Source organism: Ahaetulla prasina, chromosome 3, assembly GCF_028640845.1.
Source record: "Ahaetulla prasina isolate Xishuangbanna chromosome 3, ASM2864084v1, whole genome shotgun sequence".
NCBI classification, from domain to species: domain Eukaryota; kingdom Metazoa; phylum Chordata; class Lepidosauria; order Squamata; family Colubridae; genus Ahaetulla; species Ahaetulla prasina.
This window is the reverse complement of record NC_080541.1, coordinates 118997838-119016295: the sequence shown is the minus strand read 5'-3', so window position 1 is coordinate 119016295 and position 18458 is coordinate 118997838. Positions and strand designations below refer to the sequence as shown.

The 18458-nt window shown below is 42.4% G+C and overlaps 1 protein-coding gene across 1 annotated transcript in view; it reads left to right on the top strand.

Moving 5' to 3' along the window:
- LMX1A (LIM homeobox transcription factor 1 alpha) overlaps nt 1-18458 on the top strand; it is a 68896-nt gene that overhangs the window by 48318 nt on the left and 2120 nt on the right. Inside the window, exons 5-7 of the mRNA XM_058176629.1 lie at nt 1796-1962; nt 7894-7971; nt 10504-10573. Of these exons, the coding sequence (XP_058032612.1) occupies nt 1796-1962; nt 7894-7971; nt 10504-10573 (315 nt within the window). The remainder of the gene's footprint in view (nt 1-1795; nt 1963-7893; nt 7972-10503; nt 10574-18458) is intronic.

Here is an 18458-nt window from a genome sequence, read left to right as displayed (position 1 = left end):
TCTGTTTCATGCTTCAAATGCAGCCAGAGGTGGGAAATATTTTATCACTCTAATTCTCTGAGTTGAGCTTCCTCAATCTTCTATTTTCCAGCTCTCAACAATCCCCTGGGTTTGTTGGGAGTGGTGGAAATTCCAAATTAGCACAGTTGCTGGGTAATAAGTTTGGACAAAGGAAATACAGCAGGAAGAAAGTCCAATTTTTTAAAGAATTCTTAGGATAAGTGTTTATTTGTTCTACTTTAATATTTGGTAATTGTATTAAAACAGCTACACATCTAGGATAAGCCCCCAAAACACATTTACAAACTTGCAAATAGTTTGTAAGAGTTTTAAAGATTAATTAATTCCTACCCTGTCTGTGGAGGGGGGCTTGAAAGACAGAGTTAATTAAAAGTATTGCTTATGTTAAAGCAGAATCAACTTTCCATTATTTGGGGGGATTTGGTAAGCAGGTGTTTGGGGGTATTGAAGCTACTTTTCTTTCTTTGGACAGGATTCTCTCAGCACCATTTTTCCAATTGATCATTTTAAACTTTCTCTGTTTCATGCTTCAAATGCAGCCAGAGGTGGGAAATATTTTATCACTCTAATTCTCTGAGTTGAGCTTCCTCAATCTTCTATTTTCCAGCTCTCAACAATCCCCTGGGTTTGTTGGGAGTGGTGGAAATTCCAAATTAGCACAGTTGCTGGGTAATAAGTTTGGACAAAGGAAATACAGCAGGAAGAAAGTCCAATTTTTTAAAGAATTCTTAGGATAAGTGTTTATTTGTTCTACTTTAATATTTGGTAATTGTATTAAAACAGCTACACATCTAGGATAAGCCCCCAAAACACATTTACAAACTTGCAAATAGTTTGTAAAAGTTTAAAAGAGGAGTTTAAAAAAGTAAATGACTTTTTTATAATATTATAATATAATATTATAACTGTATGCAAATAGGCCAGAATAAACTTCCTACCTACAGCCACTTGCTTCAAAAAATTATCCCTGCTTTGCATTGGGGTTTTTAAAAGGGATTTCAGTGCAATTCAGTTTTTTTTAAAAAGTTTCCACATGTGTATACTTTTTTAAATTCAAATTAGAAGAGCCACTAACCCTAACATGTAACTTAATTTTAAATTCTCATTTACCTTCATTTAACAAATGCAATATATCCAACTATTCCTGGTAGGGCTGCCATGTAATTCTTTAAGATCAAGAATTGAAAGAGAAAAACCACTAATTCCTTTTACTTCCAGTTGCCTCATGTTGTTCTGTGTTTTGCATTCAAAATAAATTGAATGTCTGAAAACACATTTTAAAAAAACTATTTTTAAAATTAGAACAGTAATCTCATTATGCCAATATTTTCATATATTCTGTCATTTTTACAATGGTATTTTTGATTCCATGCAGACTTTGTCTACATAGACTTAAAGTGATATTAACATGGTACAATGGAATGTACTCAGTTTAGATTGCAAGTTGGAGTTAAAATTTGAATATGTCATGTGTTTGTTTAAAACTACATTTTCTGAATGTAGACATCAGTCATAATACAAAGTGATTTATAAGATGGTAAACATATTTAATACTCTTTTCTTCCTCCTGTTTCCGTGACTACAACATACCTGTGAGGCGGCTGCCTACCAACATGTACGCACAACATGTACTGCACAACACTTTATTGGAAGTAGCTTCCCAAATTACATCAGTGTTCATTTATTAAAGTTTTTGTGCAACTTTTTCAAGCTAAAGATTTTAATTATAACAATTTGTGAATTTTATTGCAATGGGTTGTTTTCATGTTATAAGGTAAAAGTGATGATGAAGCAAGTTTCTGCAAAATGGAAGAGACTGGGAAAGCATCTGAGGAGATCAGGGATCATAAACGGCCCAAGCGGCCTCGGACAATCCTAACCACGCAGCAACGCCGAGCATTTAAAGCATCATTTGAAGTATCTTCTAAGCCATGTAGGAAGGTACATTTTAATAATTAGAAGATATTGGAGTCCTGTATGTAGGATCTGTTATGGTTGGCAGTTTTTACTAACTAAGGTCTTTGTATCCCAAGATACTTGTAGAGATGGATGTTTCCATAACTCATTCATATTGTGATCCAAAAACAATATTTCTTTATATTTCTAAAGTCACCCCATTCAGCACAGATTTTGGGCAGCTTGCAATTAAATCTAATACACCTCTTCTGTCCTGGCTCGATAAGAAGTCATTAAAAATGCAATAAATTCTCCTCCATATTAATCTGAAACCCAACCAAAATTAGTCTAGATTTTCTATTTAAATAAGCAGAATAACTAATTCTATAACAATTATCTGGAGCTGTAGCCTGTCTGCCTTTTCCTCAATATTACTTAGAAAGATTGAAGACTGAATTAAAATAGATCCAATGATGGCTTCCTGAGGAGGGGATACACCACTGTCTTCAAGGAGATTAAGCCACCTCTCTCTCAAGAATGATGGATCCAACTATACATCACCTCCTGGGAGGCTTTAACTAAGCAGGAAGGGCATGGATCTAATAAAAAGTGGCCTTATTGACAGTCTCAAAGAACCTCTCTACCTCCTTAGGTGTCTCTTCTTCTGTGTCTAGATCAAACTTTAAATTGCCAGAATGAAGCCACCTTCTTGGCTTTGTCATTTGCCAAAAATAAGTCATTATTGGTACGTATTTCTGGTAGTAGCCAACATACCAGCAAACTTGGTATTTAAACAGGACCACTGTGGATCTAATGACCTGGTAACAGGATGATACTAGGAACTGGAAGAAAATGTCCATGGAGATTCTCAGTCATTCAGGTAATAGTTGTCTCAAAGGTGCTTTTTCAAAAAGGCAACTGGACTGTTTTTTCCTTGAGGAGGAAGAAGGCATTTAGCTTTTCATCCAAGAAGCTTCATCAGTTATAATGTGGGGAGATGGAAGGATAAGTTCTGACAGCTGAGACTGGATGGTGTAGAGATGGAAGGCTAGGTTCTGACAGGATGGTGGTGGTGGTGGGGATGGAAGGATTGTATTTCTTTGCGGTCATCTGGTTGTTAGCACTTTCTCTGAGATCCACTGAGGCCACTTGAGGGTTTATTTATTTGTGCCCTCAGGGTCATCTGAATCAGAATGCAAATGGTTATGGAATCTTCTAGGAATTGGTGAAAGGGCTGTGTTGTAGACTAGAAATAGGTGGTGTCGTATTCCTCCACCTTTATTGAGAGAGGGCTGTTCAGTTTTAACATAGATGGACTCCTTTATCCCTTTCAAAGCAATGGTCTTCTCTATCAAAAATGTGGACTTTGCTTCAAAAGAGTGACCTTTGTTTTTCAAAGGCAGATTGACTGCTGAATCTTGTCTTGATATTGCGCCGTGCACTTATGAAGTGGTTGTTTTGTTTCACTAATGAACAGATCTGCACATATCTTGCTGCATAGAACTGCATATATCATATTGCTCAGTTTCTGTCTGGGTGTTTTATCCTTGGGGTGGATAAATTTAGTGTGTTCTTGGGTTAAAAGTGTTCATATATATTGTGTTGTTTGAAAATCCTCCTGAGCTTTTCAGATATTCCTGCAATGTATGGAATGACAATGTTGCTTCGTTTGTTGTTCTCTTCCTTGTAATGGAGGAGCTCCTGCTGGGTCTTTTTTTGGGGGGAGGGGGGGATTTGATGAAGGCCCAGTCAGGATAAACACATATAACTGAGGATAATTAAGGGATTCCTTGATGTGTTTCACTTCTTTTTCTTTTCCCTCTTAACTGGTGGGCAGACTTTCAGCCCAGTGGTGTAAGGTTCTGATCACTCCCATTTTGTGCTCCTGTGGATGGTGAGAATCAAAATGTAAATACTGATCTATGTGTGGGTTTTCTGTAAATTTCAAAGTTAAAGCTTCTGTCTTCTTTAATGTACACTGCACAGTCCAGAAAAGCAAGACTATTTTCTTTGACATCTTCCTATGTCAACTTAATGAATATGTTCACCAAGTTGATATATTTAGTGAAGGCTTCCACTTCCTTCAAACCTGACCCAAGTATGGTCCATATATTTATACCACTGGTATACTATACCAGTGAGTGAGTAGAAAACCTGTGAAGGATTTTAGGACTTTGGTTTTTACCTTTTCCATGTAGAGATTGGCCACAATGGGGAACACAGGTGAACCCATGGTGCAACCGTGTTTTTGTCTGTAGAAACCTTCATTGTATTTAAAATAGGTAGTGGTTAGGCAGAGGTCCAACATGGCACATATGTGATCTGGGTTGAGGTTAGTTCTGTTGCTTAATGTGCTGTTTTATAGTAGATGTTTCTAACTGGGCCTTCATCAAATCACTCTGATTCAGATGATCCTGATGGCACAAATAATCCCTCAAGTGGCCTCAATGGCTCTCTGAGAGAGTGCTAATGACCAGATGACAGCAAAGAAATACAATCCTTCCATCCCCCCTACACCATCCTGTCAGAACCTATCCTTCCATCTCCCCGCCATGATAACTGATAACACTTTGAAGAAGAAACACCTTCTTCTCCTTCCTCAAGGAAAAAACAGTCCAGTTGCCATTTTGAAAAAGCACTTTTAGGAACTGGAAAGTGACATCAATATTAAATATTGACTCTGTCTTCCGCATTTATAGTCTACTCCCAGCTCCCTCTCATATCTCTCTTTGCTGATCACCACTCAGATGGAACTGCCTGCCCTATTCCCTCTGTCACGCCTCCCCCATCCCTTCTCCCCCAATTTCTGGGACCATGCAACTCGAAACACCCACAACAACTCACACTTACCCCATCCCACCATCAGTCACAACAGGCTCCCACACTGCTTCTGCACTCAGCAGGCACAGGAAAGCCAAATTCTTAGAAAAGATCCCCATACATTCTTACTATTATCCTACACATCTCTGACACCTTTTCTAGCCCCTAATTCCATCAGTATCAGATGCTGGAATAATACTAAATCATATAGTCTAGTCTGCAATACCAAACTAGTCAAAGATCTTAGTTATGAATCACATGACCAGTCCAGCAGGGAAGCTCTGCAAGCTGTCAAGTGGAAAACGTTGTCCAGTGTGGAACCTGTGGGCAGAAACCATTAGGTGTATTTAAGAGTCCTATGCTCAGAGAGCTGCAATGTTTAGACAAATCTGACACTTTTACCCCCAACCAATTCAGAACCCACTACCTTGTCTCTTCACCACAATATCATAAAGAGTATCTGCTTCTCTTCCAGCATGACTCATCCTAGTCAACTGTAGCAGAATTTTGTGTAAGTTTCCAGCACCACAATGAACTGGGCCTCATCTTCCCTGGTGGAAATATGATGAGCACATCCAAAATACCAGTTCTAGGGTCGGTCTCTTCGCTACCGGAAGACTATTGATTCACTCACTCCTGTCTGCTCCAAAACTTTCAATGTTGAATTGAAGAAAAGCCATTAAACATTTCAAAAACAGATTTTAAAAAAATAAAATAAAATCTCATGTCAACCACTAACGTTCAACCCCATTCTCCCATCATTCTCTAGAAAAAAAAATCAGGAAAAAATATTTTGTTTAGGGCAAATGCTGATCTGTTAATCATAACCTATAAACTATATTAGATAGATATAATCTATCTATATTTATCGTATAATCTATACGATAAAATCGCTCAGCTCCGGGACGGTCTGGACCGAAATTGGGATGATCCAAGCGAGGGAGAGGAGACACGTCTTGTCGAGTCTGTTTGGGATGAGTTTGACCCTGTGGCTCCCGAGGACGTGGACAGGTTGTTGGGGAGGCTTCACACCACGACATGTTTACTGGACCCGTGTCCTTCCTGGCTGGTACTGGCCACTCAGGAGGTGACACGAGGCTGGCTCCAGAGGATTATCAACGCTTCTCTGTTGGAAGGGTTTTCCCTGCCACCTTGAAAGAGGCGGTGGTGAGACCCCTCCTCAAGAAGTCCTCCCTGGACCCAGCTATTTTGGGTAATTATCGTCCAGTCTCCAACCTTCGCTTCGTTGCGAAGGTTGTAGAGAGTGCTGTGGCGCGACAGCTACCCCAATACCTGGATGAAGCCGTCTATCTAGACCCGTTCCAGTCCGGCTTCCGACCCGGATACAGCATGGAGACAGCTTTGGTCGCATTGGTGGATGATCTCTGGAGGGCCAGGGCCAGGGACAGGGGTTACTCCTCTGCCCTTGTCCTATTAGACCTCTCAGCGGATACCATCAACCATGGTATCTTGCTGTGCCGGTTGGGGGGATTGGGAGTGGGAGGCACCGTGTATCGGTGGTTCTCCTCCTATCTCTCCGACCGGTCGCAGACGGTGTTGACAGGGGGGCAGAGGTCGACCGTGAGGTGCCTCACTTGTGGGGTGTCGCAGGGGTCGATTCTCTTGCCCCTTCTGTTCAACATCTATATGAAGCCGTTGGGTGAGATCATCAGTGGCTTCGGTGTGAGATACCAGCTGTACGCTGATGACACCCAGCTGTACTTTTCCACCCCGGGCCACCCCAATGAAGTTGTTGAAGTGCTATCCCGGTGTTTGGAAGCCGTGCGGGTCTGGATGGGGAGAAACAGGCTCAAGCTTAATCCCTCCAAGACGGAGTGGCTGTGGATGCCGGCATCCCGATTCAGTCAGCTGCAGCCGCGGCTGACTGTTGGAGGCGAGTTACTGGCCCCAAAGGATAGGGTGCGCAACTCAGGTGTCCTCCTGGATGAACGGCTGTCGTTTGAAGATCATTTGACGGCTGTCTCCAGGAGGGCCTTCCACCAGGTTCGCCTGGTTCAGCAGTTACGCCCCTTCCTTGATCGGGATGCCTTGTGCACAGTCACTCATGCGCTCGTTACCTCTCGCTTGGATTATTGTAATGCTCTCTACAAGGGGCTCCCCTTGAGGTGCACTCGGAGGCTTCAGTTAGTCCAGAATGCAGCTGTGCGGGTGATAGAGGGAGCTACGCGTAGCTCCCACGTAACACCGCTCCTGCGCAGACTGCACTGGCTACCTGTGGCCTTTCGAGTGCACTTTAAGGTTTTGGTTACGACCTTTAAAGCGCTCCATGGCTTAGGGCCTGGGTACTTACGGGACCGCCTGCTGTTACCGCATGCCTCCCACCGACCCGTACGCTCTCACAGAGAGGGACTTCTCAGGGTGCTGTCCGCCAAGCAATGTCGGCTGGCGGCCCCCAGGGGAAGGTCCTTCTCTGTGGGGGCTCCCACACTCTGGAACGAGCTTCCCCCGGGTTTACGCCAAATACCTGACCTTCGGACCTTCCGTCGCGAACTGAAGACACATCTTTTCATTCGCGCGGGGCTGGCTTAAATTTTATCGATTTTAAATTTTCTATTAATAATTTTAAATGGGGTTTTAGTTTATTATATATTTTAAACTTTTTAGGCCAATTATAAAATAAGTTTTTTAATTTGCATTTTAAATTGTACATTGTATTGCCTGTTTTTTACTTTTGCCTGTACACCGCCCTGAGTCCTTCGGGAGAAGGGCGGTATAAAAATCAAATAAATAATAATAATAATAATAATAATAACGGGATTCATCTGTGCAGATGGCAGTTATTTTGCAGGCAGTAATATATATTTTTCAGAGTTCCTGAAAACTACCTAGATAGCTAGAGATCTGGAGTAATGGGTTACCAATAAAACAGAACTGCTGTAATCAGACACTTGATTTAGAAAGAAAAGTTAAGGCATTATGGAGTTTTTAACTTTATTTTTTAAATTTAAAATGAGCACAGGTTTACAAAACTTCCTTACAATTCATATTTTGAGAGACCTTGCAATATATTTGAAAATTTTGAAATACTGGGACAGGTTGAAAGCTGAAAATGTTATGTAAACAGACATATTTTACATTTTGCTGATCATTTGTCTCATGATACTGAATATAATTACATGTTCTACATTTCTAAAGGTAAGAGAAACATTAGCAGCTGAGACAGGTCTTAGCGTCCGAGTTGTACAGGTCTGGTTCCAGAATCAAAGAGCTAAGGTAATAATTACATTAATAATTAAATATTATGATATTTGCTAGGAGAGGATGTCTATCTACATCAGCCATGTATACCCTTTCCCCAGTAATGTCAGAAATAGGAGTTAATGGACTAGAGTTCCAATATGTATTGTGCAAACTGACAATTCAGCCATCATATCTCACATATTTAATATGCACAGGAAAAACATTAATTTCCAACATTCTCAGAACAACGGCATAAAGTTACTAACATCTTTATGGTAAGCTCAAGTTATACAGCTATCTTTTTTTCGTCAATATTTTAATAAAAAGTTTTTCCAGCTCTAAAAAGAGTATTAGAGAAATACCGCTTTAAAAAAAGAATATCTAGTTTCTACTCAGTGCAAGTTTTGCAAAGCTTTTCCTAACTAAGGGAATATTTATTTCTTGGAAGAATTTGATGACATATGAATTCTTTTCAAATTTTATGTCAGTAAGTTCAAAGTTTTCATATTAATAAATTCTCAGTTGGTTTGTTTTGAGTCAGAGTAGTGTTTCCTATTTGAGGAAATTCCCCCCTTCTAGATTTCCAATTTTTGGTGGCAAAAGTGATCAAACAACATACAACATGGAAATTGGAACTAAGAAATAAGATTTTTTTCAGAAGGATTTTATGAAAAAGACATCCTCAACTTTATACAAGGGGCAAGTAGATCTTTTCACCATTCCCCTTGTCAAGCTTATTTGCATCCCAGATGAGTCCATAGCTATGAAATCTCTTTAAAGAGTTTAAAAAGAAGTAGTGTAGGAGCCAGGAAAGTTTGAGGAATGAAAAACAATTTTTTAAAATCCTGCCTTTATTATTTTTGTAAATAATGTAAGGCAGTGAACATACCTAATAATCCTCTTTCATCAACATCATCTTCTGCGGTGAGTTGGGCTTAGAGAAAGTGGCTGGCCCAAGGTCACTAGCTGGTTTCCATAACTGAAACAGGACAAGAAGTGATGGTCATCCAGTTTCTGATCTGTTACCTTCACCATTAGACCAGACTGGCATTCTGTTTAAGAGATTTGGGGGCGGGATTTTGTTTTTTTTTGTTCATTTAGTTTTTCTTTCTGTCAGGTAAAAAAGTAATGTGTAACATAGAGGAGGCTCTAGCTAAAAACTTTAAACTAGTGCATTTGTACATAAAAATAGCTTATGAACCTGGTATATAAAAAGTTAAAACTTTCAGTATGATTTATAAATTAACTTTTGAAAATGTATAAGCCTGATATTTCTACAGAAAATAAATTGAGTGTGTAAATATTTGTTTGGTATATGCTTTAGTATAGGAAATTATCCAAGACAGGAGTATATATAGAAGGAGGTGCTATGGGGAAATTATATTTCTATTAACTTTTTGGACAAAGCTACATAAGAGTTTATGCAATCGGACTGCAATTACTTCTTTTGTAGTATATTAATATTAATATAAAGAGAGGGAAGCTGGATGAGTACAAAAAATGAACAGCAGCTGTAGGCAGTACCAGAGCTAAGAGTATAGGTAGTACTCAAATTACAGCAACAATTGGGATGCAGTCATAAATCATGGTGTCATGTGACTGTATCACTTAGAAAGGTCAATTCAGGTAGCCCCAGTTGCCATTGTAACCACAATTGGGAATTCCCATGAGTCTTAGCAGGAGCATAGCAGGGACCACAAGAGAGTTTGGGGAGTGGATGTGTGTGAGTGCAGGGAAGCCCAGAGAAAGAATGTATGATGTGGTGCACTGGAAGGTAGGAGGTAGGACTTAGAGAGCAACTTGTGATTTTCCTTGCTAGCTTTCCAACTGACTTTGCTTAGGGAAACTGGCATAGATGGTGACCATATGACCATAGGATAATGTAACCAACATAAATTCAAGCTTTTTGCTAAGCATCCAAATTATGATCACATGACTGTGGGGTGCTGCAGCAATCAGAACTTTGAGGATTTGTTGTAAATGGTAAAGATAAAGGTTCCCCTCGCACATACGTGCTAGTCATTGCCGACTCTAGGGGGCGGTGCTCATCTCCATTTCAAAGCCGAAGAGCCAGCGCTATCCGAAGACGTCTCCGTGGTCATGTGGCCGGCATGACTCAACGCCAAAGGTGCATGGAACGCTGTTACCTTCCCACCAAAGGTGGTCCCTATTTTTTCTACTTGCATTTTTACGTTTGCATTTTTGCATTTTTGGATTTGTTGTAAATACCCCTAATTCATGAAGTGCTGTCATAACTTTGAATAGTTGCTGAACAAATGGTCAGTAAGCGAGGGCTATCTCTATATAGAAAAGTAAAAATGATAGAATAAACATGAGGCAGGAATGTCTCATCATTTTATAAGTGTAGGAAGCTTGTGAGCTTCTCCCAATGTATTCTTCATAGAATTCAACAGATGAAGGATAACAGAGTACCATAGTAGCATCACTAGGAATCATCCAAGTTGTTTACCCATCCATCAATTTTCTCTGAGGTTATTCTACCATTCAAGATAACCAAGGAGAATTATTATGTTGTTCTGAATTTTCTTCCCACTTTATTCACAGATGAAGAAATTAGCAAGGCGACAACAACAGCAACAGCAAGATCAGCAAAACACACAAAGATTCACTGCAAGTAAGATTTGGTCTCTAATTTTCTTTTGACATGGAAACTCTCTCTCTTGAAAGTGCACTACCTGCTGCTATTCTGAAAGTAAGATGTAAATTCTTTACAGTGAAAGTACAGTGGTTATTAATCAAGAAAGGAAAATATATTCCAACTATTTCTCCTTACAAATTCAGGTTTTGTATATATTTTATTACAGTGCTTGATTAACCTATTTCAGCCAAAGCCTGAATGAGCTCCAGGCAACTGTACTGGAGCCACAAACAACCAGGTAGGACAGCTCTAGCCTGAAGGGAGAAGATTTTACCATTGTGGATATGTAAACCTGAAAATACATGCCCAGAAATATACACACTCTTTAAGCATTTATCTCCATACTCTTGTTTTCCCTTTCATATACACACACAGATACATACACAATTAGTTCTCCTTTCTTGGCAAAATAGTTATTCATATATTCAACTTACAATTGGGATCAGAATTTCTGCTGCTAAGAAAAGTAGGTGTTAAGTGAGTGATACTCAATTTTGTGACCTTTTTTCCTATGATTGTTAAGCAAATCACTACAGTTGTTTGAGCTTAGTCATAAAGCAAATCTGGCTTCCTCCATTGACTTTACTTCTCAGAAACCAACTGGGAAGATCATAAATGGTGATGATGTGACCCTGGGATACTGCAATTGTCATAAATGCATGCCAATTGCCAGGTGCTTGAATTTTGATGATGTGGGGATGCTGTGATGATAGTAAGCATGAGGACCAATCATAAATCATAATGAATCTTTTAGCATTCATAGAATCATAGAGCTGGAAGGGACAGTGGAGGTCTTAACCCAACCCCTGCTCAAGGCAGGAGCCTTATACCATCCCAGTCAAATGGTTTTCCAGTCTATTTTTGAAACCTCCAATAATGAATCACCTCCAACCCCAGGAAGCAAGCTATTTCATTGAAAATTTCTCCTTACTTCTAGGTTGGATTTCTCTTTAACAAGTTTCTACCCATTAATTCTTGTTCTGCCCTCTGGTGCTGTAACAAATAAGTCAATCCCCTCTTCTTTGTGACATCCCTCAAGTAATTATCAAGTCCCCTAATTATCTTTTGGATAGACTAGACATACCCAGCTCCCTCAACCATTTGTCATATGATTTAACCTCCAGACCCTTTATTATTTTTGTTGTTCTTCTCTGCACAATTTTGAGGGTCTTAACATCTTTTTTGTATCATGTTGACCAGAACTGGATGAAATATTCCAAGTATTGTCTCAACAGTGTAGTGTAAAGTAGTACTATCACTTCTTGTCATCATCTTCAAATCTTTATTTGGTCATAGACAAGTATGTAGAATACAGAAATCGCAGTTAAGTTGATGCAGCTGAGGACTGCATTAACTTTTTTGGCCGGTGCAGCACATTGTTGGCTCATACTTAAGAGGTGGTCCAGTAGGTCCACATTTACTACTGTTGAGCCAGTTACCACTGATTCTGTACCCATGCGTTTGGTTTTTCTTGCCTTGGTGCTGGATCTTACTTTTCCCACCACTGAACTGCATCTTGTTACTTAGGTCCCAGTGTTCAAGTCTGTCAGGGTCTTTCTGAATCTTGAACCTATCTTCCAAAGTGTTAGCAATTCTCCCCTTAGTGTCATCTGCAAATTTGATAATTTATCTATCTCCTCATCTAGATCATTATGAAGAGGTTGAAGTGTACTGGACGTAAAACCGAACCTCAAGGTATCCTGTTGCATGCTTTCCTCCATGTAGATGTAGTTCCATTGAGGACTATCCACTGAGTGTGGTTGATCAGCCAATTGTGGATCCTTCTGGTGGTTGTATGGTCTATCCCACATTATTGTATCTTACCAAGAAGTAGGTTATGATCTACTTTGTCAAATGCCTTGATGAAATCTATAGCATTTCACTGATCCACTAATTTAGGTACTTTATCAAAAAAGGCAATAGCAATAGCACTTAGGCGTATACTGTATTCTGCTGCACATTGCTCTCTAAACAGTTTACAGAGTCAGCATATTGCCCCCAACAATCTGGGTCCTTATTTTACTGACCTCGGAAGGATGGAAGGTTGAGACAACCTTGAGCCGGTGTGACTAGAACTGCCAACTGCTGGCAGCTGGCAATCAGCAGAAGTAGCCTGCAGTACTGCATTCTAACTATTGTGCCACCATGGTTCAATAAGTTTTGTCTGGCATAATCTGTTTTTAACAAATCCATGCTGGCTTCTCATAATCATCTTGTTTGCTTTTAGGTGCTCACTAATTCACCATTTGATTGTTTTTTCCAGAATTTTCCCAGGTATTGATGTCACACTGATTGTCCTATAAGTTTCTGGAACCATTTTCCCCCTTTTTGTAGATTGGTACCACATTAGCTCTTTTCCAGTCCTCTGGTATTTATCAGCAAAGAGTTCATCTATTTACTCAGGTTGAGTGAGTTGCCTGTAGTACATACCTATACTTGTAGATATATGTTTTGTTTTTACTTAAGGAGTTCAAGGTAGTACATATAGTAATCCCTCCTCCTATTTTCCCTCACAATGACAGATTAGGACTTAGGTTCATGAGTTCAATAAAGATTATTTTAAAATTTTATGGCAATTCCCACATTTCCAATGTGGATCCTGATGGAGGACAGGGGCTGATGAGAGGAAGACTCACCATCGCAGGGAGACGGAAGACTCACCATCGCAGGGAGATGGAACCTATACGTTGGTTCCGTCCCAGGCGCCTGATGGACCCCGAGAGGTTCCTGACGGAGCTTGGGCCATTCCCTGAGGATCTGGCCCACGGCACGATTGAGGAACTAGTCGTGGCCTGGGAACAGGCCGCGGCTGGGGCCTTGGACCGTGTCGCGCCTTTGCGGCCTCTGACCCGGCGCAGATCTCGTCCGGCCCCTTGGTTCTCCGAGGGGCTGAGGGAGATGAAACGCTGGAGAAGACGCCTAGAGAGCACCTGGGGGTCCAGTCGTTCCGAAGCTGATCGGACACTAGTTAAGTCCTATTCTAGGACCTACCTAGTGGCAATGAGGGAGGCGAGGCGCCTACGCCCACCCTCATGGCGTCGGCAGATACCCCCCCGGCCACCCTGTTTCGGGTGACCCGCTCCCTCCTTCATCAGGAGGTGTGGGATGACCCTTTGCAGGGACGAGCCGAGGAGTTTAGTGGTTATCTATATGATAAAATCGCTCAGCTCCGGGACGGTCTGGACCGAAATTGGGATGATCCAAGAGAGGGAGAGGAGGCACGTCTTGTCGAGTCTGTTTGGGATGAGTTTGACCCTGTGGCTCCCGAGGACGTGGACAGGTTGTTGGGGAGGCTTCACGCCACGACATGTTTACTGGACCCGTGTCCTTCCTGGCTGGTACTGGCCACTCAGGAGGTAACACGAGGCTGGCTCCAGAGGATTATCAACGCTTCTCTGTTGGAAGGGGTTTTCCCTGCCACCTTGAAAGAGGCGGTGGTGAGACCCCTCCTCAAGAAGCCCTCCCTGGACCCAGCTATTTTGGGCAATTATCGTCCAGTCTCCAACCTTCGCTTCGTTGCGAAGGTTGTAGAGAGTGCTGTGGTGTGACAGCTACCCCAATACCTGGATGAAGCCGTCTATCTAGACCTGTTCCAGTCCGGCTTCCGACCCGGATACAGCACGGAGACAGCTTTGGTCGCATTGGTGGATGATCTCTGGAGGGACAGGGACAGGGGTTACTCCTCTGCCCTGGTCCTATTAGACCTCTCAGCGGCTTTTGATACCATCGACCATGGTATCTTGCTGCGCCGGTTGGGGGGATTGGGAGTGGGAGGCACCGTGTATCGGTGGTTCTCCTCCTATCTCTCCGACCGGTCACAGACGGTGTTGACAGGGGGGCAGAGGTCGACCGCGAGGTGCCTCACTTGTGGGGTGCCGCAGGGGTCGATTCTCTCGCCCCTTCTGTTCAACATCTATATGAAGCCGTTGGGTGAGATCATCAGTGGCTTCGGGGTGAGATACCAGCTGTACGCTGATGACACCCAGCTGTACTTCTCCACCCCGGGCCACCCCAATGAAGTTGTTGAAGTGCTGTCCCGGTGTTTGGAAGCTGTACGGGTCTGGATGGGGAGAAACAGGATCAAGCTTAATCCCTCCAAGATGGAGTGGCTGTGGATGCCGGCATCCCGATTCAGTCAGCTGCAACCGCAGCTGACTGTCGGAGGCGAGTTATTGGCCCCAAAGGATAGGGTGTGCAACTTAGGTGTCCTCCTGGATGAACGGCTGTTGTTTGAGGATCATTTGACGGCCGTCTCCAGGAGGGCCTTCCACCAGGTTCGCCTGGTTCGGCAGTTGCGCCCCTTCCTTGATCGGGATGCCTTGTGCACAGTTACTCATGCGCTCGTTACCTCTCGCTTGGATTATTGTAATGCTCTCTACATGGGGCTCCCCTTGAGGTGCACTCGGAGGCTTCAGTTAGTCCAGAATGCAGCTGCGTGGGTGATAGAGGGAGCTACGCGTAGCTCCCACGTAACACCGCTCCTGCGCAGACTGCACTGGCTACCTGTGGCCTTTCGAGTGCACTTTAAGGTTTTGGTTACGACCTTTAAAGCGCTCCATGGCTTAGGGCCTGGGTACTTATGGGACCGCCTGCTGTTACCGCATGCCTCCCACCGACCTGTACGCTCTCACAGAGAGGGACTTCTCAGGGTGCCGTCCGCCAAGCAATGTCGGCTGGCGGCCCCCAGGGGAAGGTCCTTCTCTGTGGGGGCTCCCACACTCTGGAACGAGCTTCCCCCGGGTTTACGCCAAATACCTGACCTTCGGACCTTCCGTCGCGAACTGAAGACACATCTTTTCATTCGTGCGGGGCTGGCTTAAATTTTATCGATTTTAAATTTTTTATTAATAATTTTAAATGGGGTTTTAGTTTATTATATATTTTAAACTTTTTAGGCTAATTATAAAATAAGTTTTTTAATTTGCATTTTAAATTGTACATTGTATTGCCTGTTTTATTTTTGCCTGTACACCGCCCTGAGTCCTTCGGGAGAAGGGCGGTATAAAAATCAAAATAATAAATAAATAAATAAATAAATAAATAAGACAGAATTTAGAGAGAAAAGAAAAAATTTTTTATTTATTTTTTATTTACATTTATATCCCGCCCTTCTCCGAAGACTCAGGGCGGCTTACAGTGTATGAGGCAATAGTCTCATTCTATTTGTATATTTACAAAGTCAACTTGTTGCCCCCCCAACAATCTGGGTCCTCATTTTACCTACCTTATAAAGGATGGAAGGCTGAGTCAACCTTGGGCCGGGCTTGAACCTGCAATAATTGCAGGCTGCTGTGTTCTAATAACAGGCTTCTTTACAGCCTGAGCTATCACGGCCCTTTATTCAGTATTCAGTATTTCAGTAAATTCAGTATTTATAAAGCCAGGGTGGGCAATTAAAAGGCTACATGGTAATTTGGGACTGTTATGGAGGGCTACTGCTACTATACCTGGCCCCCACTGGTGCTTCCCCCTCCCCGTCTGATGCTGCCCTGTCCCATGCCAACGTTTCAATGCTGCCGTAGCCTGGACAGCACAGCCAAAGGGCTGGATGTGGCCCATGGGCTGTACTACGCCCAGGTCTGTTGTAGAGGGACATGGATTCACAAGAATCCGGTTGTAGAGATGGGACCTTTGGAAGCTATACGGGTCTGGATGGGGAGAAACAGGCTCAAGCTTAATCCTCCAAGATGGAGTGGCTGTGGATGCCGGCATCCCGATTCAGTCAGCTGCAACTGCAGCTGACTGTTGGAGGCAGTTATTGGCCCCAAAGGATAGGGTGCAACTTAGGTGTCCTCCTGGATGAACGGCTGTTGTTTGAGGATCATTTGACGGCCGTCTCAGGAGGGCCTTCCACCAGGTTCGCCTGGTTCGGCAGTTGCGCCTTCCTTGATCGGGATGCCTTGTGCACAGTCACTCATCGCTCGTTACCTCTCGCTTGGATTATTGTAATGCTCTCTACATGGGGCTCCCCTTGAGGTGCACTCGGAGGCTTCAGTTAGTCCAGAATGCAGCTGCGTGGGTGATAGAGGGAGCTACGCGTAGCTCCCACGTAACACCGCTCCTGCGCAGACTGCACTGGCTACCTGTGGCCTTTCGAGTGCACTTTAAGGTTTTGGTTACGACCTTTAAAGCGCTCCATGGCTTAGGGCCTGGGTACTTACGGGACCGCCTGCTGTTACCGCATGCCTCCCACCGACCCGTACGCTCTCACAGAGAGGGACTTCTCAGGGTGCCGTCCGCCAAGCAATGTCGGCTGGCGGCCCCCAGGGGAAGGTCCTTCTCTGTGGGGGCTCCCACACTCTGGAACGAGCTTCCCCGGGTTTACGCCAAATACCTGACCTTCGGACCTTCCGTCACGAACTGAAGACACATCTTTTCATTCGCGTGGAGCTGGCTTAAATTTTATCGATTTTAAATTTTTTATTAATAATTTTAAATGGGGTTTTAGTTTATTATATATTTTAAACTTTTTAGGCTAATTATAAAATAAGTTTTTTAATTTGCATTTTAAATTGTACATTGTATTGCCTGTTTTATTTTTGCCTGTACACCGCCCTGAGTCCTTCGGGAGAAGGGCGGTATAAAAATCAAAATAATAAATAAATAAATAAATAAATAAATAAGACAGAATTTAGAGAGAAAAGAAATTTTTTTTTATTTTTTTTTATTTACATTTATATCCCGCCCTTCTCCAAAGACTCAGGGCAGCTTACAGTGTATAAGGCAATAGTCTCATTCTATTTGTATATTTACAAAGTCAACTTGTTGCCCCCCCAACAATCTGGGTCCTCATTTTACCTACCTTATAAAGGATGGAAGGCTGAGTCAACCTTGGGCCGGGCTTGAACCTGCAATAATTGCAGGCTGCTGTGTTCTAATAACAGGCTTCTTTACAGCCTGAGCTATCACGGCCCTTTATTCAGTATTCAGTATTTCAGTAAATTCAGTATTTATAAAGCCAGGGTGGGCAATTAAAAGGCTACATGGTAATTTGGGACTGTTATGGAGGGCTACTGCTACTATACCTGGCCCCCACTGGTGCTGCCCCCTCCCCGTCTGATGCTGCCCTGTCCCATGCCAACGTTTCAATGCTGCCGTAGCCTGGACAGCACAGCCAAAGGGCTGGATGTGGCCCATGGGCTGTACTACGCCCAGGTCTGTTGTAGAGGGACATGGATTCACAAGAATCCGGTTGTAGAGATGGGACCTTTGGAAGCTATATTCAAATTACCAGACAGTAGATTTTACTGCTTCTTTATTGAATCAGACCTTGTCAAAAGAACTGCAGGGATCATGACCAGGCAGTTGCGAGGAGCCAACCCTGACTTGAACACACACACACACACACACACACACACACACACACACTATTATACATCAGAAGATGACAGGAGGTGGGTAGCAGGATATTTTCCCCTTTGTTGAAAGCCATAGAAAGACGATATAAACCAGGATACTCATTCTGTTTCTCTTCCGCTATCTTGCTATTAACTTGATTGTTATTCACCCAAGATTCAGTTTTTGTGAATTATTTTTGTCATTGTTATTCTTATAAAAACTAACTTCTTGAACTGGAGAGGTTGTTAGATTATCTGAGGCTCATAATATTTCATGCCATTCACCTCAGTTTTTATGTTCTGTAATCTACCTAAGAAGTCATTATTAGGAATTAGGAAATATGGCTACCCTAATCTTCAACATATGGAAGAAGAGAAAAGTTATCATCCATTTATGAATATTATGACTAGATGGGAGCTGCAATTTTTCAGCTGATCACTAAATAGTAGCAAAAACGTATTTAAAACTCTACTTTGTTGCTGATATTTAGTGGCCATCTGAAATTTTGTAATCCAGATCTGTT